General features: G+C 42.9%; 1 protein-coding gene across 5 annotated transcripts in view; it reads left to right on the forward strand.

Moving 5' to 3' along the window:
- The window catches only part of LOC139371153 (potassium voltage-gated channel subfamily A regulatory beta subunit 2a), a 118065-nt gene that overhangs the window by 35207 nt on the left and 65765 nt on the right, over nucleotides 1-17093 (forward strand). For 2 of the 5 annotated variants that reach the window (XM_071111269.1, XM_071111270.1), the window contains exon 3: nucleotides 1524-1565. The exons of 1 other annotated variant lie outside the window; for it this stretch is intronic. In XM_071111269.1, coding sequence (XP_070967370.1) covers nucleotides 1524-1565 — 42 coding nt within the window. Of the gene's footprint in view, nucleotides 1-1523; nucleotides 1566-5521; nucleotides 5614-12924; nucleotides 13293-17093 lie in introns of those variants that run through there. 2 more of the 5 variants (XM_071111267.1, XM_071111265.1) reach the window with 2 other exon arrangements.

Below are 17093 nucleotides of genomic sequence, written 5' to 3' on the forward strand. Positions count from 1 at the left end.
AAATGCGTCAGGGCATTGTGTGCATAAAGGCCTATAAGCCTTGATGATAATACATGACAATAATACAAAATATAGAAATATAAAGAAAGAAACTTACGCTGAAAGAATGAAGCATGTTCCAACACCGAAATGCATTTGTTGCTCTTGTCAGATAGGCTACTGCTATACAGATACATTGAATGTACAAAACATTAGGAACACCTTCCTAATATTGAGTTGCACCTGCTTTTGCCCTCAGAACAGCCTCAATTAGTCAGAGCATGGATTCTGCAATGTGTCGATAGCGTTCCACAGGGACGCTAGCCCATGTTGACTCCAATGCTTCCCACAGTTTTGTCAAGTTGGGTGGCTGTCCTTTGGGTGGTGGACCATTCTAGATACACACGGGAAACTGTTGTGCGTGATAAACCCAGCAGTGTAGTTCTTGACACTCAAACTGGTACCTACTACCATACCCTCTTCAAAGGTACTTAAATCTTAAAAATCCTTCTTTAACCTGTCACCTCCCCTTCATCTACACTGACTTGAAGTGGATTTAATAAGTGACATCAATAAGGATCCTAGCTTTCACCTTGTCAGTCTGTCATGGGGTTCCTATTGTTTTGTACACTTAGTGTAGCCTACAGAAGGAGGCTAAATAAAGATGAGCATTATAATGTTAGAGTTAAAGGAGCTGGCCTTACTCTGGTAGGCCTAAAACGTTCTTCCTCAAGTTCAACTGCCCACTGCCTTCATTAGCCTGCAGTAAATAAAGCTTGATTAGGGTAATATCAAAAGTAACTCAAGCTATTGTTTATAGAGAATATACAAACAGCTTATAATATTGCGGTTTATTTTAAGGTTATTTTTGCATCTCAGCCTACTTGGTTTAACCTTTTTCATGGTTATTTTACTTCAATTTCTTAACTTTTATTTTACTTCTCACGCGTTCCCTCGGTCTCCTCATCAGCAGGCACACGAGAGGTGAGCGGTCGGAACAAGTTTCAGCTGTCCCTAATCGATACGTTTTATTGAGTGTCAATTGGCTGACACTGATAACAAGCTCCTGCCGTTTTCACCTCACACATTCAATTTACAGAGGACGAGTCCAGTCAATAAATCACACATACCCAAGACCTGTGGCAGATATATCAGATTTGAGATTTTAAAAAGTCCATTTAGGACCCAGCCCCGCTCGGGTCCCAGTTCGGATCTGGGAATTTCGGGTCTGTTGGACCAGTAAAGACGTGTGGTGTCTATGTTCACCTCTCGTGTGGTGCCTATGTTCACCTCTCGTGTGGTGCCTATGTTCACCTCTCGTGTGGTGTCTGAGTGTCAGTGAATGACTTTCAGGGTCCAGTTATTCACAAGGAATAGTAAAACGTAGTGTAGAGGCTTTCCTCTCACATGCTGCATGTGTTCTACGTTGTTCCCCTTTCTCTCTTGTAGCTTGCTGTTCCCTCCTCCCTTCTGTTAATCTAAGCTGTACTCTCTCCTCCTCTCTTCCCTCTTTGCTCTCTCTTAATCTCTTCCGCTGGCCTCAGCGCACGCTATGGGAGCCCCAAACGACAGCTGCAGTTCTACAGGTACCTCTCTCTGTCTCTCTCTGTGTGTGTTTACAGTGGAACACGGCTCGGACTGCTGCCTCATACTTCTCAGTCTGAATCATTCTCTGCACTGATGTAATTTTTTTCTAGTCACCGTTTGGGTAATTAGCAGTCAAATTTAGTCTCTGCTGGACACCCAATTGTGCTGTTTGCAATGTTGTTCAAATGCTATGTTGTAGTCTGCATTGCACTCTGCCAAACACTTTCAAATAGTTATCAAAGTGTTGCATGTAAAAATGACCTCATACTTCAGTTTAAAGTCTGTACTGTACTCGGCCCTGCCCAGTAGTGTGGTATCCGGGTTGTCGGTCTTGCTGTTTCAGAGAGGCATCATGTTTTATGGGCTGAGAGATGAAGCCTTATTCTGCTGATCTAGTTATAAAAAAATCCTGACGCTGTGTATGCAGGGTAATGAGCTCTATCGGATTTTGATCTCCGAGACTTCTCTTGCACATTTCTGTCCTTTTTTTAAGTGCAATGAGTCCCGCTGCTACCCTGGCACAGAGAGAGGATCGATCACTGCTTCACTCTCTGTCAGTCTCACACAGACTGGCTAGAAGTGTGATTGAAAAGTGGTAAACTGCCCTTCCCATCATTTCATCATTGTACACTAAATGGACATGGCAGTTATTTTTCCGGGAATGTGTTGACCCGATGTAATGTGAGAGTATGTTGCATGGCACATTTGTGTGTGTGTGTGTGTGTGAAGCTCCCGACGAACAGTTCTTCTGGTGTCGTTGCTTCCAGAGGCAGTTTTCAGAAAAAAATTTCCCTTTTTCAGAACCCTGTCTTTAAAGATAACAGATCTTCATTGTAAATGGTTTAAACACTGTTTCCCATGCTTGTTCAATGAACCATAAAAAATTATCATGCACCTGTGGAACGGTTAAGGCACTAACAGCTTACAGATGGTAGGCAATTAAGGTCACAGTTAAGAACTTAGGACACTAAAAAGGCCTTTCTACTGACTCTGGAATAACACCAAAAGAAAGGTGCCCAGGGTCCCTGCTCATCTGCGTGAACGTGCCTTAGGCATGCTGCAAGGAGGCCGGAGGCCTGAGGACTGCAGATGCAATAAATTGCAACGTCCGTACTGTGAGATGCCTAAGACAGCGCTACAGGACGGACAGCTGATCGTCCTCGCAGTGGCAGACCACGTGTAACACCTGCACAGGATCGGTACAGCCGAACATTACAACTGCAGTACAAGATGGCAACAACAACTGCCTGAGTTACACCGGGAACGCACAATCCCTCCATCAGTGCTAAGACTGTCCGCAATAGGCTGAGAGAGGCTGGACTGAGGGCTTGTAGGCCTGTTCTGTTGTAAGGCAGATCCTCACCAGACATCACCGGCAACAACGTCGCCTATTGGCACTAACCCACCGTTGCTGGACCAGACAGGCCTGGCAAAAAGTGCTCTTCACTGACGAGTCGCGGTGTTGTCTCACCAGGGGTGATGGTCGGATTTGCGGTTATCGTCGAAGGAATGCGCGTCACACCCGGCCTGTACTCTGGAGCGGGATCAATTTGGAGGTGGAGAGTCCGTCATGGTCTGGGCGGTGTGTCACAGCATCATCGGATTGAGCTTGTCATTGCGGGCAATCGCAACGCTGTGCGTTACAGGGAAGACATCTTCCTCCCTCATATGGTACGCTTACTGCAGGCTCATCCTGGCATGACAATGTCACCAGCCATACTGCTTGTTCTGTGAGTGATTTCCTGCAAGACCGGAATGTCAGTGTTCTGCCATGGCCAGCGAAGAGCCCGGATCTCAATCCCATTGGGCACATCTGGGACCTGTTGGATCGGTGGGCGAGGGCTAGGGCCATTCCCCCCCCCCCCCCCCCAGAAATGTCCGGGAACTTGCAGGTGCCTTGGAAGAGTGTGATAACATCTCACAGCAAGAACTGGCAAATCTGGTGCAGTCCATAAGGAGGCACAGCAGTGACTGTTACTTTTGACCCCCCCCCCCTTTGTTCAGCGACACATTATTACATTTCTGTTAGTCACATGTCTGTGGAACTTGTTCAGTTTATGTCTCAGTTGTTGAATCTTATGTTCATACAAATATTTACACAAGTTTGCTGAAAATAAACGCAGTTGACAGTGAGGCTGTTTATTTTTTTGCTCCGTTTGTGTGTGTCAAAATTGGTCAAGCTCAGTAAATTTGGTTGGGATTCATTATTGACTGCAATATTGTTTCTATTCAGGAGTGAGACTGGACCCCCTCAGGAACACTCAACACCTCTTGTAAAGCCATTCTGGTGTGTCTTTGGCAATACAATTTGTGTACATGTCCCACTATACTAGGGTTAGGTTTTCAGAAGACACATGCAGGTTTTCCTCTAACCAGTAAAAAGCATACCCTTAACATGATGCTGCAAACACATTACATTGGGTTTCACTTTGATGTGTTGTATTGGCTTTGACCAAAACCTGAAGTTTTTTTGTTTTAAGCCAAAAAGTTTATCGTTGTCTTGCAGTATTATTTCAGGACCTTGTTTTGAACAGATAATTCAAAAATAGTTTTTTTAACAAATGCTTCCTTTTTACTTTGTCATACAGACCAGTAATGTTATGAAACCCTCTGTATTTTCAAGTATTGTGTTGATAGCATCATGTTATGGAATGCTTGTCACCGGCTGGGACTGGGAGGTTTGTCAGGATCAAAATAAAATATCAGAGGAGCAAAGCCCAGGTAAAAAGTTTGAGGAAAACCTGCCTCCGTCTTCTCAATACCTAACCCAGAATGGCTGACTTTAAATTTGCTTAAATCATAGCTTTCCATCAATGATTCCCAACTAAATTTACTGAGCTTGAGCAATTTTCACAAAAACAATGGATATGTTGACCTAAGCTGTGCAGAGTTGGTAGAATCTAATTCACAATCCAATGTAAACACGTTTTAGATTTAATTTTAAGGCAGCACAATTTGACAGCTGTGCAAGGGGTGTATAGACTTTCCCTAGGCACTGTATCTCAGTCTGTGATGCAGTCTGGTCGGTGGTATTGCAGTCAAGAGATGGCCATTTAATGTTTACAATTTTACACAACGAGGCTTTTAGTATTTCCGGCTCTGACCCTCCTTAACCCTTTTACTATGTCCAGGGGAATGAGGGTGTTCCTGTCAAGGGTAGTCCCTCAACCCCAAACTTCTCATGTTGGCTACTCTCTGTCACTCTGAAAAATGTATTTTTCTCACTAAATACCAAATGTAGGCTCTTTGAATGTAATACTTCATCGTACTGTTTGGTTTCCTCTACATATTTTTTTTATTTGACCTTTTATTTAACTAGGAAAGTCAGTTAAGAACAAATTCTTATTTTCAATGATGGCCTAGGAACAGTGGGTTAACTGCCTTGTTCAGGGGCAGAACGACAGATTTCTACCTTGTCAGCTCGGGGATTCGATCTTGCAACCTTTCGGTTACAAGTCCAACGCTCTAACCACCTAGGCTACCTGCCACTCAAACATGTATGGACTAGGTACTGCGTAGTGATCTTGACCTGACCAGGTATTATCTTTTCAATATGTAATGCAGAAGATTCTGGGTGTTTTTGTGAAGAACTTATTTTCCTGTTTTTACATGTCGGTTATAGGCCGACATGTAGCCCAGCAGATGTATGATGACTGCTAGACATGTGCACGTACTTGACTGTACACACTCATTATGTTCTGACTGGCTCTTGGTAGTCTTTCCTGTGGAACAACAGAGGCTTTTAGCGCAAAAGCTTTTGTGAATAATTCAGGCCTGATATTATTTGCTGATGTTAGCAGAAGCAAGACGAGGCACTAAATGACATAAATGGATTTCCTCCATGAGATCTAACAGGGAAGGGGGGTGGTGTTGCTGATGGTATAGGGCAGAGTGGTGGGAGGGCACTTTCTCATCCACTAATTGGTTTAGACACTTAAGACACTCCCAGTTTGGGTGGACACGCTGCAACGCTGCAGGCAGTGTGTTTATAAGAGCCGGCTGGCACTTTACCACCCTCTCATGAGCCGGCCTCCTTGAAATCATCAGGTGAGTTTGAGCAAAGACCATTGACCACTGCTTGTATATGTTTGAGTGCACTGTGTGTGAGGTGGTGGCTGGATGTGTATGTGTAGTTTGGAGCAGATGCATGCTGCCTGGCTTGGAACCCCTCTCCCTCTTTCTCTATGGGCGGTGGAGTCCACTGGCCTGGAAGGACAGGGGAAGCTGGAGAACTGGAAGACGCCTACGCCCTTGATGGCAAACATGGAAAGACTTCAGGATTTTATCTAGATTTTTTGTCAGTTGATTCTAAGCTGAGCAGGACATTAGATGAAGGCTGTGCTTTGTGGCAGGGTTAATACCACAGCTTTCCTTCAGCAGACTGGGTGAGAAACAAAGTGCTGTTCAAGTGTCTGCATCAGTCAATATACTTTAGGGATCAATAGCAGTTTAATGTCTTCAGACTTCCGTTGTAGATCTACAGGGTAAAATGTCCTGAGTCCCAGGTGCTGTAAAGCTAAATGTTATTGTTTTCACTACAAAAGCAATGATGACAGGCTGACAGAACTCCCAGCCTGAAAAGTGCTAATTTGTCCAAAATGGGCATAAGAACACTTTTGTAAGGTTCTTGTTCAGTGTTTCACCAGAGCGTAATTTGAAACATTTCAGGTGCTTTACTGGCACTTTTTGTTTAGCTATAGGCTACTGATAAAGTATTCAATCTGAGCTGAATTGTCACACTAGCAAAGACCATGTCAGAATCCGACATACTACTGAACATCGGCTTTTGAAAATGGCCATGGTGTTTCTCTATTTTTCTACTGTGTTTTAGCTAAGCTATTTCTTGGACTAATTGTGATAGTTTGTGAAATATGTTGCTTGATATAACAATTCAAGTTATGCTGTAATCCGTGTCAGATCATGCAATAATCTGTAGGCTAGCCCATTTTAAGATCTGTTTAGTCTTTTGTCTCGTTAGTGAGGACATACACCAAGTGTACAAAACATTATGCTCTTTCCATGAGACTGACCAGGTGAAAGCTATGATCCGCTATTAATGTCACTTCAATCAGTGTAGGTGACGTTGAGACCGGTTAAAGGATTTTTAAGCCTTGAGACAATTGAGACATGGATTGTGTGTGTGCCATTCAGAGGGTGAATGGGCAAGACTAAAGATGTGCGCCTTTTTGAACGGGGTACAACTGCTGCTGGGTTTTTCAAGCTCAACAGTTTCTTGTGTTTATCAAGAATGGTCCGACATTCAGCCAACTTGACACAACTGTAGGAAGCATTGGAGTCAACATGGGCCAGCATCCCTGTGGAACACTTTTGACAAAGCTTTTGAGTTCATGCCCTGACGAATTGAAGCTGTTCTGGAGGCAAGGGGGGGAGCGGAGCAACTCAATGTTAGGAATGTGTTCTTAATGTTTTGTACATTCAGTGTATATTCTGCATAGCACTATCAAAGGGAAATAAGCTGTGCAGAAGTATTGTCTATTACAATACCTTTAACACTGCTGCCCACTAGTGACAGGATTGAGCACAGCGCTTTCCCTACAGCATTGCTGATTGTAAAAGAACGGTCTCATGGCTCTTTTGTGGTGCACGGGTCAATTATTTGTGCACCCGTCCACAATTGCTAATAACCCATCTGCAACCGCCTGAGTATGTGGTAAAGTGCCAATCTGAGGCCTGCTCCCGACCTAAACCCGCTAGTATAGAAAATGCACTGTAGGCTACAGACACTTAAAAAAATGTATGATTATTTATTTATTTTACAAGGGGTGCAGTATTATTTATTGTGCCTGATTTTAGATATGTTTCTACCTATAATTTGTGACATTTTAGTAGGCTATTTATTTGTCAATAATTAGTTACATAAAGCTTTCTTCTGTCATATGCTGCCCTAGAAGACTAAATAAACACTTGCTCAACAGAATGTCATAAATCAATACACTGAATGCTTCAATCTAGTTGACATCAGTAAAGTTTTCTGTCATCTCTGCTTCTTTTGCAGAACAATGACGTTTAGGGACCAGGGAGAAAATGCAATTACTCAACAAAAAAAAACTGGAAAGATTTTCTGTGCGTTATGTCCAAATGGCATCAGCTTGACAAAGGAAAGGGCAAGCCGTGCAAACATGACCCATGGTTCTGATAAGAGTTCAGTTTTCCTTGGATGCATATTTTATTTGGTTGAAATACTTACAGCTTTCATGATGCTGATAAAGATAGCACTCTCTACAGACGGTCCCTGACTGCACATTCGCATTCTCTCAAGATGCTTAAAGAAATAATTCATGTTTCTCCACTCCTGTTCCCGCTTCATTTATTTTTTTGCCTACATTTGGTGTATTATTTTAGTGGAAGAAATGCTAAATTCTGCAGGAGTTAATATTAAGGCTACGTGCGAGGTTATAGACCAACAGTCAGTGTCCAGATTTCAGTTTCACCCATCTGAACAGTAGGCAACAGTTCCCTTGACATGTCATAGGCCTATTTGAAGTCCCCATCTTGTGAATGTATAGTATCGAGCTTCACTATCATCACACATATTATCACAGCTATCATTCTCTTTTACCTCTTCACCAAATCTTTTCCAAACATGACTTTTCTGGCCCTCCCTTTCAGCCCTCCATTTAGCAACTTTTCTCTTATTGAATTAAACTTGGATATTTTTCCTTTTTGCTTCCATGGATCGATATTTTTTTTTTGCCCTTTCCCAAATGCATTTGGCAATTGTCGTGGAGGCTATTTGGCATGTGTTATAGTTAAGCCCTAAAGCTTAGGCATACGCACTAATGCCAGACAGCCAAAAATAATGATAGAAATGTAGCCTATAGATAGAAATTGCGCTAGAATTATAAATGTATGGATTTAAGGTATTTCCTATTTATTCAACCCTTTGTTTATCAACAAGAGTGGATTTGATAGCATATAGACAAGTGGTTAAATATGTAATTACTGAAGTACTGTGCATTCGGAAATACTTTTTCTACATTGTTACGTGACAGCCTTATTCTAAAATTGATGAGTAAAGTGTTTATTTAATCCATCTACACACTACCCCATAATGACAAAGCGAAACAGGTTTGTAGAAATGTTTGCAAATTTCTATATAAAAAAAGATCCCTTATTTACATAAGTATTCAGACACTTTGCTACGAGACTAAAAATTGAGATCAGGTGCATCCTGTTTCCATTGATCATCCTTGAGATGTTTCGACAACTTGATTGGAGTCCACTTGGTAAATTCAATTGATTGGACATGATGGAAAGGTACACACGTGTGTATATAAGGTCCCACTGTTGTCAGAGAGGAAGAAAAAAAACAAGCCATGAGATCAAAGGAATTGTCCGTAGAGCTCAGAGACAGGATTGGGTTGAGACACAGATCTGGGGAAGGGTACCAAAACAATTCTGCAGTATTGAAGGTCCCCAAGCACACCATGGCCCCATCATTCTTGAATGGAAGATGTTTGGACCCACCAAGACTCTCTCTTTCTAGATCTGGCAGCCCTGCCAAACTGAGCAATCGGGGTAGAAGGGCATTGGTCAGGGAGGTGACCAAGAACCCAATGGTCACTGACAGCTCCAGACTTTCTCTGTGGAGATGCTTCCAGAAGGACAACCATCTTTGCAGCACTCCACCAATCAGGCCTTTATGGTAGAATGGCCAGATGGAAGCCACTCCTCAATAAAAGGCAAATGATAGCCCACTTGGAGTTTGCCAAAAGGACTCTGACCATGAGAAACCAGACACTGGTCTGATGAAACCAAGATTGAACTGTCTGACCTGAATGCCAAGCATCATGTCTGGAGGAAACCTGGCACCATCCCTACGTTGAAGCATGGTGATGGGAGGGTCATGCTGTGGTGATGTCTTTTAGCTGCACGGACTGGGAGACTAGTCCGGATCGAGGGAAAGATGAACTGTGCAAAGTACAGCGAGATCCTTGATGAAAACCTGTTCAGGACCTCAGACTGGGGCGAAGGTTCACTTTCCAACAGGACAATGACCCTAAGTACACAGCCAAGAGTGGCCCAGCCAGAGCCCAGACTTGAACCTGATCTCACATCTTTTTGGAGAGACCTGAAAATATCTGTGCAGCGACGCTCCCCATCCAACATGACAGTGTTTGAGTAGAATGGGAGAAACTCCCCAAATACAAGTGTGCCAAGCTTGTAGCGTCATAGCCAAGAAGACTCGAGTCTGTAATCGCTGCCAACGGTGCTTCAACAAATATCTGAGTAAAGGGATACTGAATTACTTATGTAAATGTGATATTTCCTTTTTCTCCCCTAATTTCGTCACATCAAATTACGATCTTGTCTCATTGCTGCAATTTCCAAACAGGCTCGGAAGAGACGAAGGTCGAGTCACGCGTTTAAAAAAACTTGACCTGCCAAACTGCACTTGTTAACACCCACCCTCATAACCCGGAAGCCAGCCGCACCAATGTGTCGAAGGAAACACTGGTCAACTGATTACCAAAGTCAGTCTGCATGCGCCCGGCCCCCCACAAGGAGTTGTTAAAACGCGATGAGCCAACTAATGCCCCCTGGCCAAACCCTCACCCGGACGACGCTGGGCGACTCGGGAGGCCTCTTATTTATTTCTAAACCTGTTTTTTCTTTGACGTTATTGGGTATTGTGTGTAGATTGATGAGGGGGGGAAACTATTTTATCCATTTTAGAATAAGGCTGTAACGTAACAAAATGTGGAAAAGGTCAAGTGGTCTAAATACGTTCCTGTGTGCGCACAGTGGCAAAAAGCTTCTGCATAAATTGATCATAAAATTTGATCTGATCTTCAAGTCAGTCTTCATGTCTTGATTAACTTGGGAATTCATTTTTTTTGTCGACGATAGCAAGCTGTCCAGGCCCTGAGGCAGCAAAGCAGCCCCAAACCATGATGCTCCCTCCACCATACTTTACAGTTGGGATGAGGTTTTGATGTTGGTGTGCTGTGCATTTTTTCCTCCACACAGTGTTGTGTGTTCCTTCCAAACAACTCAACTGTAGTTTAATCTGTCCACAGAATATGTTGCCAGCAGTGCTGTGGAACATCCAGATGCTCTTTTGCGAACTTCAGACGTACAGCAATGGTTTTTTTGGACAGCAGTGGCTTCTTCTGTGGTGTCCTCCCATGAACACCATTCTTGTTTATTGTTTTACGTACCGTTTCAGTTTTATGCAAGTCAACAATTCTTAATCTTAGGTCTTCTGAGATCTCTTTTGTTTGAGGCATGGTTCACATTGGACAATGCTTCTTGTGAATAGCAAACTCAAATTGTGTGATTTTTATTTTTATTTTTTATAAGGCAGGGCAGCCCTAACCAACATCTCCAATCTCATCTCAATGATTGTACTCCAGGTTAGCAATTAGCTTTTGGAGATGTCATTAGCTTTGGGGTTCACATACTTTCCCCAACCTACACTGTAAATGATGTATTCAATATAGACTAGAAAAATACAATGTGTGTTAGTAGTTTAAGCAGACTGTGTTTGTCTTGTGACTTAAAATTAGATCTGATCTTCATCTAAGACCAATTTATGCAGAATTCAGGGTTCTTATACTTTTTCTTGCCACTCTACACTACTGGTCAAACGTTTTAGAACACCTACTCATTCAAGGGTTTCTCTTTATTTTTTACTATTTTCTACATTGTAGAATAATAGTGAAGACGTCCAAACTATGAAATAACGCATATGGAATAATGTGGTAACCAAAAGTGTTAAACAAATCTAAATAGATTTTAGATGATTCAAATAGCCACCCTTTGCCTTGACAGCTTTGCACACTCTTGGCATTCTCTCAACCAGCTTCATGAGGTAGTCGACAGGAATGCATTTCAATTAACAGGTGTGCCTTATTAAAAGTTAATTTGTGGAATTTATTTTCTTAATGTGTTTGAGCCAATCAGGTGTTGTGACATGTTGGGGGTATACAGAAGATAGCCCTATTTGGTAAAATACCAAGCATATTATGGCAAGAACAGCTCAAATAAGCAAAGAGAAACGACAGTCCATTACTTTAAGACATGAAGGTCAGTCAATACAGAACATTTCATGAACTTAAAGTTTTATTCAAGTACAGTCACAAAAACTATCAAGCGCTATGATGAAACTGGCTCTCATGAGGACTGCCACAGGAAAGGAAGACCAAAGTTACCTCTGCAGCAGAGGATAAGTTCATTAGTTACCAGCCTCAGAAATTGCAGTCCAAATAGACTGCGTGAATCAGGCCTTCGTGGTCGAATTGCTGCAAAGAAACCACTACTAAAGGACACCAATAAGAAGTAACTTACTTGGGCCAAGAAACATGAATAATGGACATTCGACCGCTGAAAATCCTTTGATCTGGAGTCCAAATTGGAGATTGTTGGTTCCAACCGCTGTGACTTTGTGAGACCACATACTGAAGGAAAAGCAGCCAACAAGTGCTCAGCAAATGTGGGAACTCCTTTAAGACTGTTGGAAAAGCATTCCAGGTGAAACTGGTTGAGACAATGCCAAGAGTGTGCAAAGCTTTCATCAAGGCATAGGGTGGCTTTTTGAAGAATCTCAAATATAAACAAATCAAAATATACACTTTTCTGGTTGTTACATGAGTTTTGATGTCTTCACTATTATTCTACAATGTAGAAAATGGTAATAAATAAACTTTGAGTAGGTGTTCTAAAACTTTTGACATGTAGTGTATTTTATCTATTTTTTTTATGGCACACGAGACAACTGTGATTCATGCTATTCCATTGCGGATGCTGAGACTAATCCTTTGAGAAAGTAGAGAAAATCGAATTAGCTCAACCTTTGGTCAGATCCACTCACAGTACAAATTGTGTTCACTGATGCCTTTTGGTGCATGTATTTAAAAAAACACTTTTACCATAACTTTACCATAACTTGAAGCTTTAACAGGGTTTTGGGTGCTGGCTAGTTGTCAGAAGGTTTGTCTCTTGGCTCTCCCCCTACATCCAAGTAGAAAACCTAGAACAGTGTCTGCCTGCCCTGGCCCATGTCTGAATGTCGTCTCCTCCTGCTGTCCCCAATGCACCTATGCCTCTTGCATGGTCCTGCTCCTTAGTTAACCACAAGGTGGTCAGCTGAATGCACCCTATCAGTTTAACCCTGCCATTGTGTGTCTTTCCTGGGGGGTGGTGCTGTGACTGATTACACGATGCATGGCTGTGTGATGCTCTGCTCGGGGGCAGCAGTAAGAGAGCTCTTATGGGAGTAGTTCATCGCTATTTAAGGAGGTGGCTGTGTCCTGCTGGCTCCTAGCTCCTGTCTCAGACCCACTTTTCGCTCTCACTGAGTGGTGGGTCGCTGTGGCAACAGCAAGAGTAGGGGGGATGTTTGCAGGAGGGTTGTCAGGGGGTCATCCTCCCTGGGCGGCAGTGAGGCGTCAATCCATGTACGCTCATTCCGAAAACCTACAGATCCCCAAAGCAGGCGGGCCGGGCAGTGTTATACGGAAAAGCAGCAGCAGCGGCAGTGGCAAGATGCTGTCCATGTCATACAGCGAGAGCATGCGGAGTGGTATTAGCCGCTACCACTCGGACCAGGGCCTGAACCAGCCACGGCCCACCGACCCAGGGGAGCTGCAGCGCCTCAGGGAGCAGAGGCATGCCGCTCAGGTCAAGAACATGGAGGACTTCCTGAAGATGAACGGCCTGGCCCTGGAGGAGTGTGTGTCCTACCAGACTGGCATGAAGTACAGGTAAGGTCGGGGCATACCTGGGGCTTGGTAGGTGAGACCTAATGATTGGCTTAATGGGCAGGTGAGACTTGAAGACAGGCTGCTGCTGACCAGGTAGAGTATACTGTATGGTTACAGGCAAGAGGAGTGGGTGTGAGGAAGGTTCTGTAGACCACCTGAGGCTCAGGCAGATTATAATTGTCTACTTTGTGCTACGTATACTGCCCGCCTTGCTCTGTCATTTTTTTTATCCAGGCTAAGGAGCTGCTTATTTACCTGTTCTGGGGGAAGTCTTTGACATAATGAATCACAGTGCTGATCAAATGTATGGGTTAATGCCAACGTATAAGTATGAATAGAGCTGTTTCACTAGTGGTATGAAGCTGTGCAGTGTTGGACTCTCCTCTGGCCAGACTGCTCTTTATGGTACTGGCTCTCGTTTTATTTTAATCATCTAGGTCGCTGGCATATTTGCCCAACAAGATGGGAAGGACACACTGTTCCATAAGGATTTACCTGACCCTGTTCCCCCCCTCCTTTTCCCCCCTGATCAGCCAGAGTGAAGATTCTCCCTGTCACTCTGGCCCCACATCACCACTCTGTCTGAGTAGTCAAATGGTAGACATGTTGTCGTGTTCTGAGAGGTTAGGTAACATACTGTACATTAGCTATGTGATAACATGTGACTCTTGCAGTGTGGTTTGCGCATGGCTTACCCTAATCTGTTAACCCTAAATTAAAGTGTTGCGTAATTGGTCAGATGCTCGAGTGAGTTCTGGGTCCGTACTAGTTAAGCGAAGCGATAGAACGAGGATCCGAACCAGAATGAAGAGCTCTACCCTCTCTTTGCAAGTCACGGGAAAGTCTATGGGCCAAATGTCCCATTCGTTTACGAAATTCAAAAGATGCTAACACCTGTCAAATCGTTATTTGTCCAATTTAACCAGTGATGAAAAACCCAAACACTGGAACTAATGCTGCTCGATCTCGCACATCCTGTTGTATCATGACATATCTATGGTACCATGTATGTTTACGTAGTCTATCAACAAGAGATTAATCTAACCCCTAACTTTCACCCCAACCTAAACCAGAGTGATGCAGTTCAACAAGGCTTCAAACTCAGTACTGTCTGGTATAATGTGTGCAGTTTGGCATAAACTGTAGTGTGGTCCACAACCTCACATCCTTGGGGCGGCAGGGTAGTCTAGTGGTTAGAGCGTTGGACTAGTAACCGAAAGGTTGCAAGTTCAAATCCCAGAGCTGACAAGGTACAAATCTGTCATTCTGCCCCTGAACAGACAGTTAACTGTTCCTAGGCTTTAATTGAAAATAAGAATTTGTTCTTAACTTCTTGCTCCTACTTGAGACGCAAATGTCTCAAGTAGACACCTGGAAATGCAAATGCGCTACGCTAAATGCTAAATGTACTCGTTAAAACTAAACCTTCATCAAAATTCACATGCAGGGTATTGAATTAAAGCTACACTCGTTGTGAACCTAGCCAACAAGTCAGATTTTTAAAATGCTTTTCGGCGAAAGCATGAGAAGCTATTATCTGATAGCATGCAACACCTCAAAATGCCTGAATGCGATGTAAACAAAGATATAGCTTAGCCGGCGCTACACAAAACGCAGAAATAAAATATAAAACATTCATTACCTTTGACGGGCTTCTTTCTTGGCACTCCTATATGCCCCATAAACATCACTATTGGGTCTTTTTTTCGTTTAAATCGGTCCATATATACCCAAAATAGCTTTCTATGGAAGCTGTGTCATTCAGAAAAAAACATTGTTTTTAAACGCTGCATCATTTTTTAAAATTAAAAAAGTCGACGATAAACTTTCACAAAACACTTCGAAATACTTTTGTAATCCAACTTTAGGTATTAGTAAACGTTTATAATCTATCAAAATGATTACAGGGCGACGTATATTCAATAGCTCCTCGTTTTCAAATCAATGGCTGCCAATGTGCACATTCAAAACATCCTGGTGGAGACCGGAAGAAATGGAATCCAGTTAGTTGGATTTACCAAGAAAAAAGTCCCTTGAAAATGACGACATTGTGTGGAATCTGTAGGAATTGCATGCAGGTCGATAATTAATTTTGTGCCCTTTTAACAACCCATGAAAGTGACGCATGGAAATAATTTTTAGCTTTCAGAGAGCAGTTTTTCTTGCGCTTTTCAATGAAACACACGATCTGTTATAGTCACAGCCGTGATTTAACCAGTTTTAGAAACTTCAGTGTTTTCTATCTACACATACTAATCATATGCATATACTATATTCCTGGCATGAGTAGCAGGACGCTGAAAGTTGCGCGATTTTTAACAGAATGTTTGAAAAAGGAGGGGGTAGACTTAAGAGGTTTTAACTGACATGCCTAGTTAAATAAAGGTAATAAAATAAATAAAAATGTGTGTAGTACAGCCATGATGTGAATCAGGCCCCACTGCATCGTCACTAATGACGAGGTCTATAAAGCTGTAAATCCTACCTGCTGCTGTTTTAACCCAGTGCAGGGATTTGTCTGAAGACAAAGGTGGTGTAGCAGCTGATGATGGGCAGGGAGTCCGGGAATACTGTTGTTTTGACTAAGGCCAGTGATGTCTGTTATTGTTTTGGCTATATGGGATGATGGGATGATTGCTGTCTGTTCCCAGGGGTCAGAGGAAGTTGGGTGGCTACCAGGCAGCGTTGCTTGCTATTGACATTGGTGGACTGCAGGCCCCATTGCTCATGTGCTGTAAATCTCACTCATTGTTCCGTGGCAGGATGACTGATATAGAGCATTGTGAGGCAGGTAAGAGTTATATTAGGTTACAAGGACCTCTATGGTGCCTCCCCCATATTCAAACCAGAGTCCCTCTGAGTGCTGACTTCATCCCTTTGTCCTCTGCAGTCTGTCATTTTCCCCCAGTTGTCCATGATGGGTTTTACTCATTCTATTCCATGTGTATACACAAAGGTCTTAGTCTGGCTTGTGGTACAGTATGTAGCTACTGGTGTTTGTTACCAAGTATATTGAAGGATAACCCAGCTAGCTCTTGTATCCTGATCAGTGTACAATTATGTAATTAGGGCTGCAATTAGGTCAGCACAACAGATACAACGCCACTCATCATTATTTTTTTGTGGTCAGAGCCAGAGGAACAATACTATTGAGCTGTTCTACCTGACAGGCTGCTACACTACATTACACCTCTGACATGAGTCAATGAGACATGAACAGATATCGATACTGTACTGTAAAACAGACTTAGCCCTTTATATAAACTGAGTGTACATTAAGAACACCTGCTCTTTCCATGAGACTGAGCAGGTGAATGCAAGTGAAAGATATGATTCCTTATTGATGTCAATTGGTAAATCGGTGTAGATGAATGGGGGGAGACGGGTTAAAGAAGGGTTTTTAAGCTTTGAGACAATTGAGACATGGATTGTTTGTGTGCCCTTCAGAGGGTGAATGGGCGAAACAAAAGTTAAGTGCTTTTGAAAGGGTTATGGTAGTAGGTGCCAGACGCACCGGATTGTGTCAAAAACGGCAACGCTGCTGGGTAATTCACACTCCAGTTTTCCGTACGCATCAAGAATGTTCCGCCACCCAAAGGACATCCAGCCAACTTGACACAATTGTGGGAAGCATTGTAGTCAACATGGGCTAGCATCCCTGTGGAATGCTTTCGACACCTTGTGGAGTTCATGACCCGACGAATTGAGGATTTAAGTTATTTTCTCTTTATTCAACCCTTTGTTTATTGTTTATAGGAGTGGATTTGATAGCAAATAGACAAGTGGTTAAATATGTTATTA

This window comes from Oncorhynchus clarkii, chromosome 17 (genome assembly GCF_045791955.1).
Source record: "Oncorhynchus clarkii lewisi isolate Uvic-CL-2024 chromosome 17, UVic_Ocla_1.0, whole genome shotgun sequence".
Lineage (NCBI taxonomy): Eukaryota > Metazoa > Chordata > Actinopteri > Salmoniformes > Salmonidae > Oncorhynchus > Oncorhynchus clarkii.